A 22,023-nucleotide genomic window follows, 5' to 3' on the forward strand; every position below is an offset into this window, starting at 1 on the left:
AAATATGACAACTAACCTTCGGTTTGTATTTGAAAAGCAAGGGCACCTCCCTTACTTTTCACACTTACATTTTTGTCCCTGTCACTTTCACAGGTTTAGTTAGTCACTCACTTAAATCTCTGTTAGCATTATCTTTCACCTGTCCAGGCTATGTACAGGCCTGATCTTCTGATAGGCGGAAGTTGTACACCGGCCTGAAAAAGGACACCTCTCAGATATTGTTTGGGTTAAAAAAAAAAATTTGGAGAGCATGATATGAAAGTAATTTCTAGACTGGTATATAGTAAAATGATATGAAAATAGCTGGAAATAGAATTACGTTTTTTCGCTTGGACTGAAATTAAAATTTTGAGTGACTTGAAACTTGAACAAATGACTTTATGCAAATGTAGAATATTTCTATGAGTTCTGAAAACTTGTAATTCAAGGAGGATCATTGAGTGAGACGCCCAGTCATCTGAAAGGAGCAGGGCAGCACCGTCGAGCCAAAAAGAGCCTAGGCATCGCCTTAGAAAAGTTTATTGTTATTTTTGAAAACACATTGTAAAAAATAGTAATTAAAAGTTTTGCAGGAGCCATCAGGGTTTACTGGCTGATTCCTACTGGTCTCTGCTCTGTTTTGTCTGAAACAAAGCTGGCATGATCACAACTGAGAGACATTAATAATCCAGACAGCCAGTAGGCATAATCAACTGTAGGATGCAAAATCTGAGCAGAGGCAATATCAAAAAAGACAGACAAATGCCAAACCACTGCTGTAGCATATCTACTACAATTGGTCAGTAATGGAGCCTTATTTTTTACTGCCATCTGGTGAGCAACTATTGTTTTTTTCAGTGTTGTCGTCTCTGTGTTCTATTTTCCACACATATTCAAGCCCCCTCTCTAAAAAAAGAACAAATAGGAGCAAATAGATCCACATTCAGCCACAGCCCCCAGATTTTATAAGCAGGACAAATTAGGCCATTACTGTCATTTCAATCTGTAATTATTACAGCATTGTTAAGAAATTCACTTATATTTTCCACTTTGCATAATATTCATAAATGTGCTTTAATAGGCCTAAAAGAGACATCATTATAAGCTCAATTATGAACATCAGATCTGCAGATTTCCACTCCCCACTTAAAGTCATGATATGTGAATTTATCTTGTTAGAGATGCAAGGAAGATCTAAAGGGCATATAGGCTGGGCTACTTATTGTGACAGAGGTGAATAAATAAATAAAAAAGAACCTGTTGAATGCTGGTAAAGGTAAATGTAAAGGGGCACTGCAGTGGCAACATGTCATTGTTGCTCAATTCTGACATATTCAAAATTGCACTGATGGCCCATTTGTCTGCGCTGACCTGTTAGAGGCAATTTTGATGAAATAAGGGAGAAGGTAGTTATGATGTGTGTTCTGTTCTTCTGAATGATATGAATTACAATATTTGTTTTGTTTTACTGAGTCACAGCTGAGTGCCCTCTAACCCATAGCCCGTCCTGATGTGCCTGATCTGGCACGATTGCAACAAATACTGTTTCAGTAGGCTATACATCTGCACACAAGAAAAAGCCCCATTGCCTCTGGTTATTGTCCCAGTAATTGTTCTGGTGGAAGAACTGACCACTCAGACAATTAGACAATCATCTATTGCCAGTAATCATAAACATAAAATGAATAAATCACAGTATCATACACTACTACTAATACTAATAATAACAATAATGACAATAATCATCATTATCATTGTCATCATCATCATAATACACAAATTAACAGATGAAAATCAATAGCTTTGAGTGAATGTTTCATTCTTCATTTCTTTTTTGCAGCTCTGCTAGTGGGCGTGGTTTAACGTCATGACGTTTAGTCCCGTTACGTAAACCGTTCGGCGCAAAAATTCAAACACTGAACAGGAACATAAACTACAGCTTGTTCCGATCGCCCATGCTGTCTTACAAAATATAAGGCGTTACAATAAAGCCACATCGGATAGTAAACATTTGGAGGTATGTTGAGTGAACGAAACAAATGTTGTGGTAATGCGCTTGTATGTGGGTAAGCCAGTTAGCCGAGAATGAGAATGAGAATGCGTTCATAATCGCTAATGCTAACCTAAGCTAGCGTTATTATGCTTAGCTGTGAAGGTAGCGTTGGTAACGTTAGTAGCTTATTGTGTTGGTGCAACATTTTTGTGATTGTTTCGTTCAAGTTCATCTAATCAACTAATTAACTTAACTTGCTAAATACAGTGTGCTAAGGTAACCTTTGCTTTCTCAAGATGTCCAGTAGCGTTAATTTGTATCACTTTTTAGCCAGCTTCAAACTTTTTACAGCTGGAGTCCTCATGTTTATATGTCATGTTCAGCCAACCTGAAACGAAAATGCGTCTCACAGTCAAAAACTCACAAACTAGGCCTACAACTTTCTTAAAATTTGTTTAGGTGGGTAGATGGACATCGCTAAAACTTTGTAAGGAAAGTTGTGGTCTCTTCAAAGATAGCTAGAGAAGAATTAAACAATCAGTGTAATTGAAGGTTAGTAAAGTGTACACACCTACACAAGGTGGCTGTAGAAATGAAATTACACCTACAGGAAGACATTTTTAACGGAACGTGGTGGTATAAACACTTATTCATTAGTTTACATCACGCAGCTATGATTTTTCCCATATTTTTGCGAGATTTCCACCTAAATCATTTTGTTTACATGTGACCAAATGCTGTAAAACGACGTTGTTATTGTTTTTTTTACCTACAGTGAAGACTGTTAAATCTTTCATAGACCAGCTTCACAACTTAAACTATAAATTCAGAAATCAAGGCTAACTGAGTATATTAAAATAAGTGTCAGCTGCATGTGGTGTGTAACTTTGAAGTGTCATACAACATAATTGAAATACAAATTCTTTGAAGTATCTTAAGTAACCCTCTGCTACCTATTTTATGTTTTTTGTATTCTAAACATTGAAATATGCTATTGTTTCTCTGCAACTTGTTTCTCTGTGTCTAGCTAAGATGAGTGCAGCCTCCACACCCATCTCCCGGGTACGTCAAGGATGGACGTCATCCTCCATGAAGAACAAGGGTCTGTCCCCCGCAGCCTGCAGCACCCCGCTGCTGGCAGCTTTCCCAGGCAACGATGATGAGCAGGAACGTCGTCAACGCCGAAGGTCAAGAGTCATTGACCTTCAAACTGCAACTGACTCCTCCTTCAATGACTCTGCATCTCATAGGTAAGCTGTAGAGATAAAGGTTTAGCAAGTCATGCTGCAGACAGTGTTTTCAGTACGACTTTAGTGATAGTCTGTCATGTAATGTTTGAAGTGAAAATCTGAGCTGGCTTTGATTTCTAAAAACAGTTTAAACAGCCAATTTCTGTCTGCCCTGCTAATTTGTATCTTGAGCGATTGAAGATAATCTCATGTTTGTATGCAGTGCCACAGGTACTCCTGCTGCTGTGCCCAAGTTGTCAAATGCACAGATCTCAGAGCATTACTCCACCTGCATAAAACTCTCCACTGAGAATGTAAGTATACATGTAGTGTGTGCATGCAGATATAGCGTCTTGACCACAACTGATTCTGTGTTTGACACAGTGTGCATTTTTAAGTGTTATAATAATAATAATAATAACTCTGAAAATCTCACGTTTTTTCCTCTCTATCTTTTACATTTTCAGTGAGTTTACGATGTATATTTATGACTTTTGAGATATAAAGTGTTAAGAGCTGCAAGGAAAAATCAAAGACTATCACAGTTTTTTTTTCTTTTTGGCAGAAAATCACCACCAAAAATGCCTTCGGTCTGCATCTGATTGATTACATGGCTGATATACTCAAACAAAAGGATTCTGAGCTCACAAACTTCAAGGTATGAGTTTTTTATCCACTTCATGAGCCTTTAATAACTCCCTTCATTGCACCAAAACTCTTTGAACTTTTGATTCATTGTAATGTTATTTATCATCATTAATCTGTTGTTAACTATTTCCTGGTAGTAATTTGGCAAAAAAATGTTAAAGGTGTATTTTGAATTTTTTTTTTTTTCTTCAAATCAGAGAGGTAATAACCATCAAAATTATTTACTCTGAAGGTGCAGTGATCGAAATAAATGGCCTGGTTGTGTAGAGTGCCTGTAGGTCCTGAAAAAGATTTATAATATCCTTTTTAAAACTCTCGAATCCAATGAATTAGAGCAGTCTTAAACTCAGTTTAAAGGTCTTCATAAGGTTTGCTGTCTGGCATGGTGTTGTATCTGATTAAAAAATTGATCCACGTACTCTGATAAAGACAGAATTATCCTCAGTTAAATTAATGACAGTTGCAGATGCACAAGTTTGAAGGGATTGTTGTAATTATTTAACTATATGTGTGGGTGTGTCCTTAATAAAGGTTGCAGCTGGCACTTTGGACGCCAGTACAAAAATCTATGCTGTGAGGGTGGACGCTGTTCATGCTGATGCCTACCGGGTGCTGGGTGGCCTGGGGGCCGAGACCAAACCTGGAGAGGGTGAGAGCCTGAGGACCGTGTGTTGTTGGATTTTTATTTCCATACAATGTATTAGACATGAGCTAGACACTAAGTTTTCAGGCTTTGTCCTACATAATGTAAAACATTATTTACATAATTTACATAATTTACATTATTAGCATTTCTGCCTTATGATCCTTTATTTTGGTATATAAACAGACCATGGTCACAAGGAGGGGGAGGGCAGAGATGATGAAGGAGTTGCAGGAGGTGAAGTGACTGCGAAGCAGCCAAAGAAAAAGAGGCCCCCTAAGAGGACGGTGGAGCAGAACCTGAGCAACATCAATAGTGCTGATTCTGAGAGGAAGTGTGAGGTAAGGTGTCATTTTTACAGAGCAATAAATATTCAAGTGAAACATACCCCAATTGCAAAAGGATGCCAGTTGACCTGTTGAACAGAATGAAGCAAGCAAAGCTTTATTTATATAGCACATTTAATTCAAGGTGGAAGCACAATGTGCTGCACAAAGCGGGAGTTTAGTTGGAACCACAAAAACTATGTGGGTAGTGTAAAGATTAAAACATTAGACATAAATTAAACCAAGCCATTACTGATGCATGAATTAAAAATCATTAAAAATAAAGTAAAATTAACAACAGATCAGTAAAGATATGTAAAACTAATAAAAAGGAGGAATAAATGTAATTGAATAAAATATTCATTAAACCAATAAAATAAGACATATAAAGCCAATTAAAGGAATAGAAATAAAATAAAATGGTAAATTAAGACCAGCAAACCAGACTACTGGAAAGCGCAGCTAGAAAGAAATATTTTTGGTTTATATTCAAAAGATGATAGTGTAGGAGCACCTCTAATATGATTAGGTAGCACAATGCATGGCTTGGAGCATAAAAGCTGAAGGCAGTTTCACCAGTTTTTGTGGAGACCCAGGGAGTAAGCAGACGGCCTGTTCCAGCTGAGCCGAGGGGTCTAGCTGGTTCATAGCTCACAAGCAAGCCAGAGAGATACTGAGGTGCTAAACCATGTATGGCCTTAAAAACAAGCATTAAAATTTTAAAATCGATTCTAAAATTTACGAGAGGGCAATATACAGACCTCGCCACAGGTGTTATATGGTTGTTTTTCATTTTTCTCTTAAAACTCTGGCAGCTGTATTCTGGAGGAACTGCAGATGACCCAAATGTTTTTAGGATGTTCCTGTGAGCAGCGTGTTACAGTAGACCAGCCGACTGGAAATACAAGCATGTACAAGTTTTTCACCATCCACCTGGGATAAAAAGCTCCTGACTTTTGCATTATTTCTTAATTGATAAAAAAAACAGTTTTGACTATGCTGTTAACATGGCTCTGGAAAAATAGGAGTTATTTACATAATGTTACCATTTACCAACTCTGATGTCATGAAAGTGATAGTTTGGGTTATTTGACGTGGTGTTGTGTGAGGTACTTATCTATAGTCAGTGTGTTACCTCCAGTAGATCCAGATCAGCTCTCAGTTTAGAGAAGCAGCTGGCAGCACCGGCACAGAAGCTGAGTGATGTGTTGCTGTGGCTTGGGCCATCCACAGCCACTTTAAAAAATGCCCATAGAAAAAAACCAATCTCAGTTTAATTTTGAATAGTTTTACAGCTTTAACTTGCCGTCAAACAGCCCTATCCTTTTGAACTACAGTTTATTAATTGTAGCATAGGGATATGGTAGCTAAACGGTTGAAAATGTATGGTAGTTTCATAGTAAAGGGCTGTTTGGTGCCAAGTTAAAGAGGTGAAAATATTCAAAATAAATATTTTTTGAAGTTGCAAATATTGTTTTTGCTGACGGCCCTGTCCACAGCAGCTGTACATCACTCAGCTCCTGTGCCGGTGCTCCCGTTGTTTTTCGCTGATCTGAATCTACTGTAGGTAGTACACCTACGTACCTGAAGTACAAAGTGAAGTGAAGTACCTCACATAACCCACGTCAAATAACCCAAACTATCACTTTAAGTTTCACTGATTGCTGTGCTTGAGGGCTGCTCCATCCAAATATTTCTTAGAGTGTGTTCGTATAATACATTGAAATAATACATTAAAATTATCAGGGCGTTTCACCTGAAGGAAGTTTCCAGGAGACCAAGAACCTACTAAGGAACTCAGAAAGTAAACCTGGGTTTCATCTGCAGGAACAAGAGAGAGGGAGAGCTAATGAGCGAGAGAGAGAGAGAGAGAGAGAGAGAGAAAGCACCCAATGAGAGATCACTGTGAATTGATGAGGCAAATAAAACTTTGATAGTGTCATAGTGGTTGTGTTTTAAAGCAGAAATGAATAACCCTCAAACACCCAGCAGATCATTATTACTGGAATGACTATAGTGCTCTACAGCAGTGGTTCCCAACCATTTCCCGCTCATGGCCCACCTCTAAATCTCAAAAATGTTGCAGGCCCACATAATATGTTATCAGAGCACTGTTTATATTTAACAACAGCAGCAGCAACAACAACATTATATGGCACTTTTTAAAACAGAGTTTCAAAGTGTCGTAGATACATTAAAAAAAAAAAAAGAACAAACCAAGAAGGAGAAACGGAGTCGATTAGTGAGGCATGTATACAATCACAAATACATATGGAAAAAAATAGAAATCCATAAAGCATACAAGAGAACATAGGTAAAAACTAGAGATAAAAGCCTTGAAGTCAAGAATTAAAGGCTACTTTCTATAAGTTTGTTTTGAGTGTTGATTTTAAACTGGAGCAGTGATTCAGTAAGCCTGATCTCCTTGGGCAGGCCAGTCCAAAGTCTGGAAGCTCTGAGAGTAAACACACTGTCACCTTTGGGACAGATAACAGAGTTTTGTCCAAAGATCTCAGGCAGCATGTTTGGTCGTAAAGGGAGGACAGTTCTGAGATATAAAAAAAGTGCCAAACCAGACAGAGCTTTAAAGTAAAGTTAAGTTAAAAGTATTTTAAATTCGATCCTAAAAGAACCACGTAGGGAGGTTAAAATGGGTGTAATATGATCACCAGGATGACGTTGTGTTGTTGTCTCTTTTGAGAAATTTGCATTGCTAATGTCACCATAATTTTTAAAAAATCCATCATCAGTCTTATTTGCCTTATCTTCACAATTCTTCAGATGTCATTGATTAAAACTCCATAATCGGCTTATGCCCACTGAGTCTGACTGAAGACTGATAAATGAATCTTTGAGGATTAAGATAAATTATTAGATGTGGGTCACTAAGATGTCGCCCTTTCTGCAGATGTTTTTATCTTTAGTCTCCATCATGACTGCATCACCTTTCCAGACCCAAACTGATCTTCATGCTCAAATTATTAAAAGACAATAACATAAATGAAGGAGATTTTACTCTGAAGTCTGTTTCACTGCACTGTACAAATTATATTTGAGCTCAGTTCTGTTATTATACGGCTGTGAACATGATCAACTGTCCCTCTTTTCCCTTCTTGCCCAGGTGGACCCCATGTTTCAGAGGATGGCCTCATCGTTCGATGAGAGCAGCACGGCTGGCGTCTTCCTGTCAGTTCTCTTCAGTGAGAACAGTCGCTGCGAGCTGCTCTTTCCGTCCTATATGACCCTCCTACAGTCTAGACCTTCCTATTCTCCTCCACCTCCACAAGGAGTCCCTGCTTCACCGTTCTTGGGTAAAAATCATTTTCCAAACCCAATGTGTTTTAACCATTAAACACTGTCCCATTAAATGTTTGACTGAACCTTAGTGTCAACTAACTGTGTCTCATCTATTGAGTTGTACCTCAGTAGAAATACTGAACCCCATATTTCTGTGCTGTGTTTCTGCACAGCTGGACTACAGCGTTCCCAGGAGAAAAGCTCCATCTGCCCCTCTCTGCAGGACTTTTCCTTCACTAGCTGGAACCCGGAGCAGGTCAGAGAAACAATATAACAATAAAAACTAATATCATACATTATTTTTCACATCTCTGGCTCTTAAAGAGTTCATGTTGATATGAGGTTATATTGTGTGGCACAGCAAGGGAGGACAATCTGTCGCATGCAGTCTTTTTCATGTGTTGTTTCGCGGTGTCAGGAACAGTTTATTGTTCTTTGATGTTTAGATGTAACACTAAGGCAATCATCAGCAGTCAGTGTTAAATCTCACTTATGCATTCTGACTTGGTGATGGTGCCTCCATCCAAAGATAACAAATTTCACATCCAGGAGTCTTCTCAGTTTTAATCCACTGCTTTATACACATCTGATCCTACATCAGCTGTGCAAGTCTTGTTTGCAGAGACTGTCAGAGCCCAGTGACGTCATCTGCCTGACCCTGCCTCTTCTTTCAGACCATGAATCAGCTCCTGGAGAAGATGAAACAGGGCGAACACGTGTTTGACGTGAATGCTGAGCCTGAGCCTGAACCTGAAGAGGATGACTGCCCTGACTTTGATGCTGACTATGAGGATGGACTGGGCGACTGTGAGGAGGGATCCAAGGAGCACAAAGAGGGTTGTGAGGCCTCTGGCTCCGGCAAAGGAAGGTAAGATAGTGGATGCAGGGGAATTGAATGGTGATGGAGTTTTTTTTCTCCTGAGAGATAGAAGAACTCACCCTTTTACCACAGACCTTGTCATGGATTGATTTTTTATTGTTTTTTTATATAGTCTCTGGGCAGATGGGTAAAAGTTTCTAGTGATGGCTCTCTTTTCTTTGTTCCTTCCTGCACTGTTTCTCTTTTCACACCAAGTACTCTTTGAAACTTGTTTCAGAATAAACAAATGGCCTCCATTAAGTTCTACACAGATAAAGAGCCTCTTCTCCTTGATGCCTATTTAAGCTTGCAAGTTTAAAATGCATTACTTAGTCATGGCGGGAAAGTAATTGCATGACCCATTATCACCAGAAGAGTAGGCATTTAATTCATTAGAAGACAATGAATGGGACAAAATCCAACATTGTCAGCCTGTATTAATTGAAGGTCTCTGTGTGTGTGTGTGCTGGTTTGAATTGTTTCTTTTGCTGGTGGCACAGGGATGTAATTCCCATCGGAGAGGGAGACATCGCCACTATGTGTCTGCACCTGTCCTCTCAGCCCAGGGAGTATTCATACTTCAGCCCCAGGACCATGGCCACATGGGCTGGACCAGGCTACTGGCAGTTCAAGCCGAAGCACAAGTGTGAGTGAAATTCATGGTTTAACACATAATTAACAATAGTGGTGTAAGAGACAGATATGTTACTTATTATTTATCCATTTTGATAAATGTAAGCAGACTAGTCCTATAATATTTTTACAATAAACAGATTTTTGTCCTTTTTGTTTTATCGTAATCCAAGTTTATTTAGCCTCAGTCTACTGCATTTCCTCTGTGTTCCACTTTCTCTTTGGGGAGCTTATCATGATGTGTTCAGTCAATAGCCATTTCTCTGGATGTGATGCCATAAATATAGCAGGAATGCATTTGGGTGCTGTGTTATTCTGACAGCGTTATCTATACACATTAGGCATATTTTTGTGTTTTGCAGGATGGTTTGGATGATTTTCTCTAACAGCGGAAATTATTTTCAGTAACTTTATTTGGGGAAGCCATCTACAGAGTGTTTAGAGTATTTTTAGCATTTCACTTATCTTTGAACAATCTAATGTTCAACAATATGTATACAAACATTCAACAAACAATTAATAAACCATTTAAAGGTAAGGGTTAGTTCAAGCGTTGAATCATTGAATCTCAACTGATAACCTGTTGAAAGTCTCTGTAGGTGGACCATACAAATAAATGGTCCACCTACAGAGGACCATTTATTTGTATGGTCCTCTGTAGGTGGACAGAGGACCATTCCAGATTTTCTAATGGTTGTCCTCCCCTGCTGAATATGTGCAGAGTAACAATTATCTGGCTCATTTGTCTGTCTGTCTTTTCATTTACTTAATCTCCTGTAGTGGACCATTTGCCCGACAAGGAGACACGTAAAAGGAAGCCCAAGAAGACCTTTGAAATAGATTTCAACGATGATGTCAACTTTGACACCTACTTCCGCACCACAAGGGTAAAATTCCAGAGGCATTATATTCAGTGTGGGAGAGTGTAAATATTGCTTTGTAATTGCTCAGTATGCAGGGAAATACACTTGTTCATTGTCTTGTGGAGAGAAAATTGATACCACTGTCACGTCAATATAGTAACTGTTGTTGCTAGAGTGAGCAGCCGGTTAGATTATAGATTATGTTGCTATTTCAATTGGGAGAAAGAAGCAAAATTGATGCAAAATTGAGGATCTTCAAAAGATTTAACACATTTTGTGTTTCAAATTTTAAAAGCAGAGTCCTGCAATGATGAAGGAAAAATGACTTATTGGTGCTAAAAGGACATAGGTAAAAGTCTTAACTGTACACAGACTTCCACTGGTATGTGAGCGCATTTCAGAATGAGGCTCTACCTTCCACCCACCACCCAGGTGGTGTTTTGTTGGTCTGACAGAGTCCTCCAGAAGAGGATGCTGCGAATATTGGCTGCCCAGTAATATTATTCAAAGTTAGGCAAATGTCATTGTCAGTAGTAGTCATGCTAACAAAACTATAACTAACTATAACTTACCCTGTTTGTATGCATGTAAGATAGGATGACGGCAGTTAAAAAGACAACATTTGTGTAATCTAATCAGAAAGTCACATCAGAATTGTTACTTTTCATACCATCATCATCATCATCTTGTCTGAATGATGGTGTGATTATGGAGGGAAACTGCAGCATCATTTATATAGACAGGCTTTATGTTCTGTGGTGCTGCAGTCCAGAGCCTTGACACCTATCAGCAGAGTCAGAGGTGGTTTGTCTCAACATGTTTTATCTATCGAAATGTGAAGGCATTAAGGCTGTAACATGGCCCTTTTTGGTGCAGTAACCATAGCAACAGAGCATTCAGCACTTTGGGAATTATTTTTGATATAGCTGGTGTCACAGTGATCAGCTCTGGGGGTCTCTTATCTGTTAGCCCAGGGAATCTGGTGTTAGTTATTGGTTGACCAACATGAATACTTATTAAAGTTTTGCTGAATTGGTAATCATTAATATTACCTAAGGTAAAGCAACAATTGCTCTGTTTTGTTATGTGTCTGAATAATTGATGGTTTGACCATTAAAGTTACAGTTTGTTCAGATAGATGAAAACAGAGGCAGTGTGGTATCTACAGCTAATAAACCAGCATGTCACTGTGCAGTGAACTGGGCCCTGTTCATGCCTCACATTAAAACACATCTCCACATGCGTCTTGAGTGACCACAGTGATCAGATCTCACTTCCCTGCTCTATACACATATAAACACATATGCATTGTTGTTTGGACTATGTGGTGGGGCTAATTAGAATCTGGCAGAGGATGTCGGCTGAGGCAGTCCTTCAGTATGGCCCAGGACACATTTGCATACACACTGCCCATTTTTGGATTAGCTCGGAGTTTTGCTGAGTTCGGCACTGTCAAGTTGGCGCCAGCAGAGCAGCCCACTTTGAGCTTCAGAACTGCTCTTCAGAAACCTACTGGTGATGTTACAGAGGCTTCGTCCATCTTTTTTACCTCTTATTTCGTCCATCTTTAGTCTCTTACCTGTGCTTAGAGCTGTCCATTAGTGATTGGTTCACCCAAGACAGATGTTATTGCCAGGTCTGGAACTGACAACATTTCAGAAGTTGAAACACCCTGATATTTTTCCTCCTACCAAACAGCTTTTATATTATTTCATCGCATATGCAGATCTGAGTATAGGTTTTTGGGTGCTGTCTTGGCAATTACAGTTACATTTACAATTACAGTACTAGCTCTAGCAATTCAGTTCAGCAAAACATGACACAGAAGCTGCAATTAAAATCTTCAGCTGAAAATTGGCATCACTGTCTGTAGGGATTTGACCAAAATCTTTAAAATCAGTCAAAAATCATGAGTTTGAGTTGAAAATAGGTTTTTTGTGTATCTGAACTGAATCTGACATTGCCTGCTTTCCCTTCACAGGCTGCCACCACTAACACCAAGTCTGCCCTCAGTACCAGCAGTAAGAGGACAACTCTCCCAGCAGACTTCCAGTTTCCCCCAGAGACACTGTCCCAGCTCAGTCTCAAACCCTCCAGCTCGGTGAGACCTCACTACTCCTGCCTTTTGCAGATTCTTCTTCTGAGATCCTCTTAAGCTCTGATATTCCATGAGTCAGATGTTATCTGAAGTAAAATTCAGTCCATACGATATTCTAAAATCACGATACAATCTACCCTGACTATCTATAACTAGATAAAGATTATCTGTGTCCTATTAAGAATCTTATGTTTGGTTGTGTTTACTCTAGCTGACTCAAGAAGGCCAGAAGAGGCTGTCTGGAGAGCTTGGAGAAGGCATTGGAGACTATGACTACAACAATGCCAATGACACAGCCAACTTCTGTCCAGGTCTTGAGGTCTGAAACCCACCTTTTTTATATGGCTTTGGAATTAATTGGTTCTTGTTCATTTGACTTTCCTGTATTTTAACAGACTGTCTGAGGAGGAGGGGTGGGCGATACAGCCTTAAATTAATATCATGATATTACAGGGTATTTCCATTAAAGTGGTCAGACTTATACAGCATGACTCTGTATTCTGAGTGTGTGATACATTCATTTGATGTTCAGACTCATTGGATCTTTTAGAGGAAGAGCTGAGGCTCTGTCTCTTCTTGAAAATAACCCAGTCAGTGATGTAGATGGGTCTATTGTTCTGATGTTCGTCAGCTGATACATATCAACGTAAAACTAACTTGAATTTTATGCCCATGTGTCTGGATGGTGATTATCTAACTGCTCACTCGTGCTCCTCTGCTTGGGGGTGGTTTTTTTCTAACACATCAACTTCCAAATATAATGAATTGTGCCTTGTATCTTTACTTTTCTTATGGATAAACTCAGGAGGTTTATGTTTTACCTGGCAGTGCAGTATGCTTCTTTAATTAATTACTGCAACACAAACAATGTAGTGATCAATCAGTCATTGCCATCTCAGCTTAATCAGATCCTTTCATCAGTTATAAGATGATGTGTTTGTTAAGTGTCGTCACACAGCTATTCTTTTTCTACAAAGCATAATTTAAATAAACCACTGGTACACTCAAGCTTAAAGCATCATTACTTGCACCTTCAGCCATGTTTGTTGCTGCTGTACAGTCATGATGTGAATATCTCAAACCACAATATTTTAAATATGATGATAACCAAGTTTTTCACATAAGGTTTGTACCAATATTATAATAAACAATATGATATGGCACACCCCACAAGAGAGAGGGTGAGCAGGGATGATATTTAGAGCATATGACAGTTTACAATGATAAAAACTACGCTCTTTCAGCCCCTGCCTGCACTTCCACTGAATCTCTGAACCAAATACTGTACTGTAGAATCCACTAAATGTGAGGATGTTTAATATTTACATTGACATTTACTCATTTGGCCAACGCTTTTATCCAAAGCAACTAACAAGTGAAGGACAATAGTAAAGCCACAGTGCAGTGGGAAACCTTCGTGTAAGTTTTAGGTACCACATCTATTTAATAAGTGCTGGGAGTTTGTATGAGGAAGGAAGTGCAGCAGAGAGTGCTAGTTAGACATGTTCAGGTTTTTTGGAAAGAAGAAGGTACTCTCGGAAGAGATGAGTTTTCAAGAGATTCTTGAAAATAGAGAGAGATGCCCCAGCTCTGAACTTGGTAGCTTGTTCCACCATTAGGGACCCAAAATGGAAACAGTCTGGACTGAGATTGCCTTGTGTGCAGGGATGGCAGACTACATTCCCTGGAGGAACACAAAGGCCAAGAAGGAGCATAGGGCTGATATCCTTGGGAATGTGAGATGGAAAATTGTCAACAACACTGACAAGTCCCAGTCACAGCAAAGGAGAAACTGTTTAGTGACCACATCTCAAGTTTTAATCCTTGTGGCATCTCTTTGTCTTCCCTTCTCCTCAGGGTGGCGACAGCGATGATGATGTTGAAGGGTTTGCTGGTTCAGACGATACACAGCCATCAGGTGACAGTATACCTCCACCCTCTCAAGATCTGGAGGGCATTTCCACCTATGGGGAGGAGGATCTGGTACCTGAACCACACAGGGTGAGTAACCCAAGATTTCAGTGCAGGTTATACTGTATGTGGGTCTGGGCTTTTTCTAAGTTGCAGCACTCTGGTCAAAAGCTTCTGTAATAATCTTTCCAAGACACTTGAGACAACATTGGTGGCTGGAACTAAATCTGCTTTATGATCTCTAAGAAGTCAGAAGTTCTTTCTACCAGTGGAATTGCATTACTCTGAAGTAACTCTGTAACACCTAAGAAACCTGAAGGCTACAGGCACATTTTACAGAACAGATTCTACTGATCATGACTCAGACTGACTATAATTTAGGTGTTTACTTTGTAGTTTTGTACTTATCTTATTGCTTGTTCCTGTAGGTCAACAAGATTGAGATCAACTATGCTAAGACCGCAAAGAAAATGGACATGAAGAGACTCAAGAACAGCATGTGGACTCTCCTCACTGAAAGCCCAGAAAAACCCACAGAGGTAAATTACACTGACAGAGTAGACATGTAGCAGCTTTTATGTTTACCGGTATGTAAATGGTAAATTCACCAGTTTCAGGACTTGAATCTGTTGTGCTGTGTTTCTTCTGTTCTCTATTGATTCTGTGTGCAAGCATCCATTGTATTAGTTATGCCTTCACATTCCCTGCAGGTGGTGGAAACTGCGGAGCAACCAGAGGTGTGTGGGGAGAAAGTCTTCAGTCAAACCACAAAGACTCTGCTTCAAAGGTACCAGCAGACCCCCTACCATGCCTGCTGTCGCACAGCGCTAATGAGCAGTAATAATGACTGAATAGCATTTGCTAAAAGAGCATTGCATGCAAGTATGTGTCCATGCTATGTTTTATCTTTTTTCACTGTTGTTGAGGTCAAGAATGGAAGTATAGATTTAAACACAGTGTCTCCTCTAAATTTACATTCTTGTGGAAAGTAATCTTCATCCAAAGAGTTACATTGGCTTATTAGACAAGAATATCATGCAGCTACTCTGAGCATTCATGTTTTACACTGGCCTCAGTCTTCAACCACAGGCTTGAAAGGGGAAATGTTTGTTAGTGTGAACTTGTACAAGAACCCTGCAGTTTGTGGCCTGTGAAACAACACACTTGTGTGGGTGGAAATGTGTTGTGTTTGTTAGCATGGCAGATATGCATCATTTGAACCCTGTTGTGAACCAGCTGGTAGCACAACTAAAACCTACAGTTTCCTTAAAGTCACTAGGTTTGAACAGCATGATGAAGCCAATGTAAAAATGTATTATGTCTTTTCTTTCTCTCTCTTTGTGGTGGTCCAGATTGCCAAACACGATGGCGCAGAACCTGTCAGTGCCTCTGGCATTCGTTGCTCTGCTTCATCTTGCCAATGAAAAGGTGAGAGTTGTTTATTTTGGCAGTTTATTCAGCGTAAAGGAAAATACTTTTTCCTATGTACATTATATTTGGGTAACTGAAATGATGTTCTGTTGGTCAAAGTCCTGGAAAAGTGGCAAAATTTTAAAATAATAGTTTTGGGAACATTTTGGGATCTACATATTTTCACTTATGCTGAGAGCCAGCAGAGAAGATTGATACCACTGTTCATTACATACAGTGTATCCAGAAAGTATTCACAGCGCTTCACTTTTTCCACCTTTTGTTATGTTACAGCCTTATTCCAAAATGGATTCAATTAATTTTTACCTCAAAATTCTACACACTACCCCATAATGACAAAGTGAAGTGCTTAAAAAATTTTGAAAACATATTAAAAATAAAAAAAACAAAAAACATCACATGGACATAAGTATTCACAGCCTTTGCCATGACACTCAAAATTGAGCTCAGGTGCATCCTGTTTCCACTGATCATCCTTCAGATGTTTCTACAACTTGATTGGAGTCCACCTGTGGTAAACTCAGTTGATTGGACATGATTTGGAAAGGCGCACACCTGTCTATATAAGGTCCCATAGTTAACAGTGCATGTCGGAGCACTAACCAAGCCATGAGGTCCAAGGAATTGTCTGTAGACCTCTGAGACAGGATTGTATCAAGGCACAGATCTGGGGAAGGGTACAGAAAATCTGCCGCATTGAAGGTCCCAATGAGCACAGTGGCCTCCATCATCCATAAATGGAAGAAGTTTGGAACCACCAGGACTCTTCCTAGAGCTGCTGCCCGGCCAATCTGAGCGATCGGGGCAGAAGGGCCTTAGTCAGTGAGGTGACCAAGAACCCGATAGTCACTCTGACAGTGCTCCAGCATCGCTCTGTGGAGAGAGGAGAACCTTCCAGAAGGACAACCATTTCTGCAGCACTCCACCAATCAGGCCTGTATGGTAAAGTGGCCAGACGGAAGCCACTCCTCAGTAAAAGGCACATGACAGCCTGCCTGGAGTTTGCCAAAAGGCACCTGAACGACTCTCAGACCATGAGAAGCAAAATTCTCTGGTCTGATGAAACAAAGATTGAATTCTTTGGCCTGAATGCCAAGCATCATGTCTAGAGGAAACCAGGCACCGCTCATCACCTGGCCAATACCATCCCTACAGTGAAGCATGGTGGTGGCAGCATCGTGCTGTGAGGATGTTTTTCAGCAGCAGGAACTGGGAGACTAGTCAGGGTCGAGGGAAAGATGAATGTAGCAATGTACAGAGACATCCTTGATGATAACCTGCTCCACAGCGCTCTGGACCTCGGACTGGGGCAAAGGTTCATCTTCCAATGACCTTAAGCACACAGCCAAGATAACAAAGGAGTGGTTTCAGGACAACTCTGTGAATGTCCTGGAGTGGCCCAGCCAGAGCCCAGACTTGAACCCGACTGAACATCTCTGGAGAGATCTGAAAATGGCTGTGCACCGACGCTCCCCATCCAACCTGATGGTGCTTGAGAGGTTCTGCAGAGAAGAATGGGAGAAACTGCCCAAAAACAGGTGTGCCAAGCTTGTAGCATCATACTCAAAGACTTGAGGCTGTAATTGCTGCCAAAGGTGCTTCAACAAAGTATTGAGCAAAGGCTGTGAATACTTATGTACATGTTATTGTTTTTTTTATAAATATATTTTCAAAAATTTAAGAGCTTTTTTCACTTTGTCATTCTGGGATATCGTGTGTAGAATTGAGGTAAAAAATGAATTGAATCCATTTTGGAATAAGGCTGTAACATAACAAAATGTGGAAAAAGTGAAGCGCGGTGAATACTTTCCAGAACCACTGTAACACTAGTCAGCAGCCTGTTGGCTTAACTTAAAGACTGAAGGTATAGGGGGCAGCTAGCCTGGATCTGTCCACAGGTAATACAATCTGCCAATTTGCCAAGAAAGTACTGAACATAATGGCCTAAACCTGTGAATCATCAATTTTACAATTCGGTTTTAGCACAAAGTAGACAAGATATAACGTTGATTAGTGAGATCTGAAGAAGCTGGTGGGTGGATTTTATTACCTTTGGACAGAGCCAGGCTAGCTGTTTCTGTTCTAGTCTTTGTGCTAGTTAAGCTACAGTTGTGTGAAAAAGTGTTTGCCTCTTTCCTTCATATTTTATATCAATTTTGATATTAAACAAAGAAATGATAAGATAACAAAAACAAAGTGATAATTTGTCATTTTGGGAAATATGCTTTTTTACTTTGTAGTGGAGATTCAGATGAGAAGATCAATACCACTCGTGTGGGTACGTAAACATAAAGCTGTGGCCAGCAGCCATTTACAGTTGTTTGAAAGTGTTTGCCCCCTTCCTGATTCCTTTTTTTTTTTTTGCATGTTTGTCACACTTAAATGTTTCAGATCAAACAAATTTAATTAGACAAAGATAACACAAGTAAACACACAATGCAGTTTTTAAAATGAAGTTTTTATTATTAAGGGGGAAAAAAGAATCCAAACCTACATGGTCCTGTGAAAAAGTGATTGCCCCCTAAACCTAATAACTGGTTGGGCCACCCTTAGCAGCAACAACTGCAATCAAGCGTTTGCGATAACTGGCAATGAGTATTTCACAGCGCTGTGGAGGAATTTTGGCCCACTCATCTTTGCAGAATTCAGCCACATTGGAGGGTTTTCGAGCATGAACCGCCTTTAAGGTCATGCCACAGCATCTCAATCGGATTCAGGTCGGGACTTTGACTAGGCCACTCCAAAGTCTTCATTTTGTTTTTCTTAAGCTATTCAGAGGTGGACTTGCTGGTGTGTTTTGGATCATTGTCCTGCTGCAGAACCCAAGTGCGCTTCAGCTTGAGGTCACGAACAGATGGCCGGACATTCTCCTTCAGGATTTATTGGTAGACAGCAGAATTCATGGTTCCATTTACCACAGCAAGTCTTCCAGGTCCTGAAGCAGCAAAACAGCCCCAGACCATCACACTACCACCACTATATTTTACTGTTGGTATGATGTTCCTTTTACGCCAGATGTAATGGGACATACACCTTCCAAAATGTTCAACTTTTGTCTCGTCAGCCCACAGAGTATTTTCCCAAAAGTCTTGGGGGATCATCAAGATGTTTTCTGGCAAAACTGAGACGAGCCTTTATGTTCTTTTTGCTCAGCAGTGGTTTTCGTCTTGGTACTCTGCCATGCAGGCCATTTTTGCCCAGTCTCTTTCTTATGGTGGAGTCATGAACACTGACCTTAATTGAGGCAAGTGAGGCCTGCAGTTCTTTGGATGTTGTTCTGGGGTCTTTTGTGACCTCTTGGATGAGTCGTCGCTGCGCTCTTGGGGTAATTTTGGTCGGCCGGCCGCCCACTCCTGGGAAGGTTCACCACTGTTCCATGTTTTGTGGATAATGGCTCTCACTGTGGTTCACTGGAGTCCTAAAGCTACTTCACTTTGTCAGGCAGGTCCTATTTAAGTGATTTCTTGATTGAGAACAGGTGTGGCAGTAACTCAGAACTCAGCTTTCCAAGGATGTGATAAACCACAGTTAATTTATATTTTAACAGGGGGGGGCAATCACTTTTTCACACAGGGCCATGTAGGTTTGGATTTTTTTCCCCTTAATAATAAAAACCTTCATTTAAAAACAGCATTTTTGTGTTTACATGTGTTATCTTTGTCTAATATTTAAATTTGTTTGATGATCTGAAACATTTAAGTGTGACAAACATGCAAAAAAAAAAAAAGGAATCAGGAAGGGGGCAAACACTTTTTCACACAACTGTAAATGGCTGCTGGCCACAGCTTTATGTTTACGTACCCACACGAGTGGTATTGATCTTCTCATCTGAATCTCCACTACAAAGTAAAAAAGCATATTTCCCAAAATGACAAATTATCACTTTGTTTTTTATCTTATCATTCCTTTATGTTTAATATCAAACTTGATATGAAATATGAAGCCCGGGTCATATAATGTATTGGTTATAAGCCCTATTTGATAGTTAGATTGGCTGGCAGTTATCCACAAGTCATGTCTGCACAGCATAAAGGTACAAATAATTTGAAAATGGCCTTCCTTATTCCTTTTGATCATGCTCAAGTTTGATTGTACACTCAAATGTGTTTTATTTAAAATACCGTACATGATAATTTAATCACTGTAATGTCTTCTACAGGGTATAGTTAAGTTTAGCTTCAGTTTAGCAATTTTTACTTGAAGACATCACATAAAACACTAAAAACTTATATAATATATGTTGGCTTTCTCTTTTCTTCACAGAATTTGGAGTTGGTGAAGGTTGATGATATGTCAGATATCATCATCAAACAGGGCCACTGAGGAGAAATGAATGATGGGATGTTGTATGGAGAATCACTGCTATTCTTTTGTGCTGTTCTCTACTTATTCATCTATTTTCACTTTGTGTCATATCTAATGTTTCTCTGTGACTCTCCTGTTTAGATATTATGTTTTTTATCAATTTTCTAGCAAACGTATAAGGAACTGTTGAGACATTGAATCTGCTCATTCCTTGAATAGTGGTTTCAATATTTGTGTTTCCTTTTATTCTGTACTATTGATGCTTCTCATTTGTGTAGATAATTTAACTGCTCCGCCACTGCACAAAAAATGTATATTAAAAGAAATAAAAGCCAATTTCTAAAAACCCACTGTAGAAGTTTATTCCAAAACATGAGGCCTTTTTTCCTACAATTCACATTTTATTTTATGTATTTTTAGCACACTTGTTAATGCCTGACAGGCAAATTGTTTTTTACCAAATGGACATAATGGCCTCCATTATTTTTAGCTGCTTGTGATTCAGAGCAGCCTGCAGCAGTTGTCTGACACAACAGCAGGTAATCAGTATTTAAGCCTTTCCACCGCCTCTCAAGGTAGAGGTGGAACCGGTTGGTCAGGGCTGGTGCTGCTGGTTGGGTGGGACTCAGTGTAACATCATTACGTCAAGGAGCTGTGGGACAGGGAGGAGTCACTCGGCTGAGAAAGACAAAGTCCCTGGAGTCCTGTGGTCTTCATCTGAGGCAGCAGTTACATTTTACATTCTACTTATTCATTTAGAAAAGTAATAGGAATGACTGATCGTGATCCTGCAGTTTCTCATGTGGATCAATACACTAAAAACAACATCTTTGTCTAATCACTTTTGATCTACAGTATGACACAGAACAATGGCTGCTGATCTAGAGATACTCAGCTATTGTGTTGAAGAATGAGCTGCAGAGGACCGATGAGGCCTCGATTTTATATTGCTCTGCTGCCATCAGAAATACTGAGAAGCAATTAATATGGAAATTAGAGAGTAATTAGGGTTATTTTCCTGTAATGGAAGTCTTTAGCCTCAGAGGGCTTGATTAACCAAGTGGAAACAAGTCAATGCCCCTCAAGAATTAGAGAAATTGTATATGCTAAAATTATAATCTTTGAGAAAATGATGCATCACTGGATGATTTCTGACAATTTGGTAAGTAATTGTTGAACGTAACTGAAAACAACTTTGTGGAAAAAAACAGTCAAACAGGAAGCGTTGAGAAATGTTGATGTTGTTCTTGCTGTAATGGCATCAGAGAGTTGGATGTTGTCGGTGATTCCTACACAGACCAAGTTTATCTAGACTCAGTCTATGAATGGCTGTATCATAACTGAATCAGCAGAAAAAAATGTTTTTGCTTTTAAAGTGAACTACATTCATTATTATAGAGGAGGTTTCAACTAATCACATTTGCACTGTTTTACTGATTCACATCAAACACAAGGAATAAGACTACTAATTTCTTGCATTTAAACATTTTGAATGGGATAAGATGCTGTAATAAAACTGTATGTTATGATGTCAACACCTCTGATTTCTCTTTTGTTGGAAACTTTATAATAGAATAATTAAATAAATACAACAAAAACTGGCCAAAATGTAAATGTCATTGTAACTAATTCCTGTTACAAGTAGTTCATGATTTTTGTTGCTTACAAACTTTTTTTTTCTGTTTTTCTCACTTGATAAAAAGTTAAATGTTAATTTAACACTGTGATATTCTTAATGACAGTGGTGTTTAATTCATTGTAGTATGTCCATGCTTGCTGTGGATTGGCCTGGCTGTCTTAGCTCACCA

At 39.4% G+C, this 22,023-nt stretch overlaps 1 protein-coding gene across 1 annotated transcript; it reads left to right on the forward strand.

The window, feature by feature from the left end:
• Positions 1–1,864: 1,864 nt before the first annotated feature.
• ncaph (non-SMC condensin I complex, subunit H) lies at positions 1,865–20,561 on the forward strand. The gene is made up of 18 exons (XM_071481967.1): positions 1,865–1,996; positions 3,000–3,222; positions 3,425–3,515; positions 3,767–3,859; positions 4,381–4,498; positions 4,679–4,833; positions 7,940–8,129; positions 8,289–8,371; positions 8,790–8,983; positions 9,475–9,620; positions 10,388–10,494; positions 12,452–12,571; positions 12,780–12,887; positions 14,426–14,569; positions 14,908–15,018; positions 15,190–15,266; positions 15,832–15,907; positions 20,174–20,561. Exons 2-18 carry the CDS (start codon positions 3,005–3,007, stop codon positions 20,231–20,233), a joined length of 2,091 nt encoding a protein of 696 aa, XP_071338068.1. The 5' UTR covers positions 1,865–1,996; positions 3,000–3,004; the 3' UTR covers positions 20,234–20,561.
• The last annotated feature ends 1,462 nt before the right edge of the window (positions 20,562–22,023 follow it).

This window comes from Trachinotus anak, unplaced genomic scaffold (genome assembly GCF_046630095.1).
Source record: "Trachinotus anak isolate AG129_WGS33_773 ecotype Australia unplaced genomic scaffold, CSIRO_AGI_Tana_v1 ptg000008l, whole genome shotgun sequence".
NCBI lineage: Eukaryota > Metazoa > Chordata > Actinopteri > Carangiformes > Carangidae > Trachinotus > Trachinotus anak.

Coding starts and splice junctions, on each gene's coding strand:
- ncaph (XM_071481967.1), top strand. CDS start 3,005: ATGAGTGCAGCCTCCACACCCATCTCCCGGGTACGTCAAGGATGGACG. Junction 14,570..14,907: donor TGGTACCTGAACCACACAGG/GTGAGTAACCCA, acceptor TTGTTCCTGTAG/GTCAACAAGATTGAGATCAA. Junction 15,267..15,831: donor ACAAAGACTCTGCTTCAAAG/GTACCAGCAGAC, acceptor GTGGTGGTCCAG/ATTGCCAAACACGATGGCGC.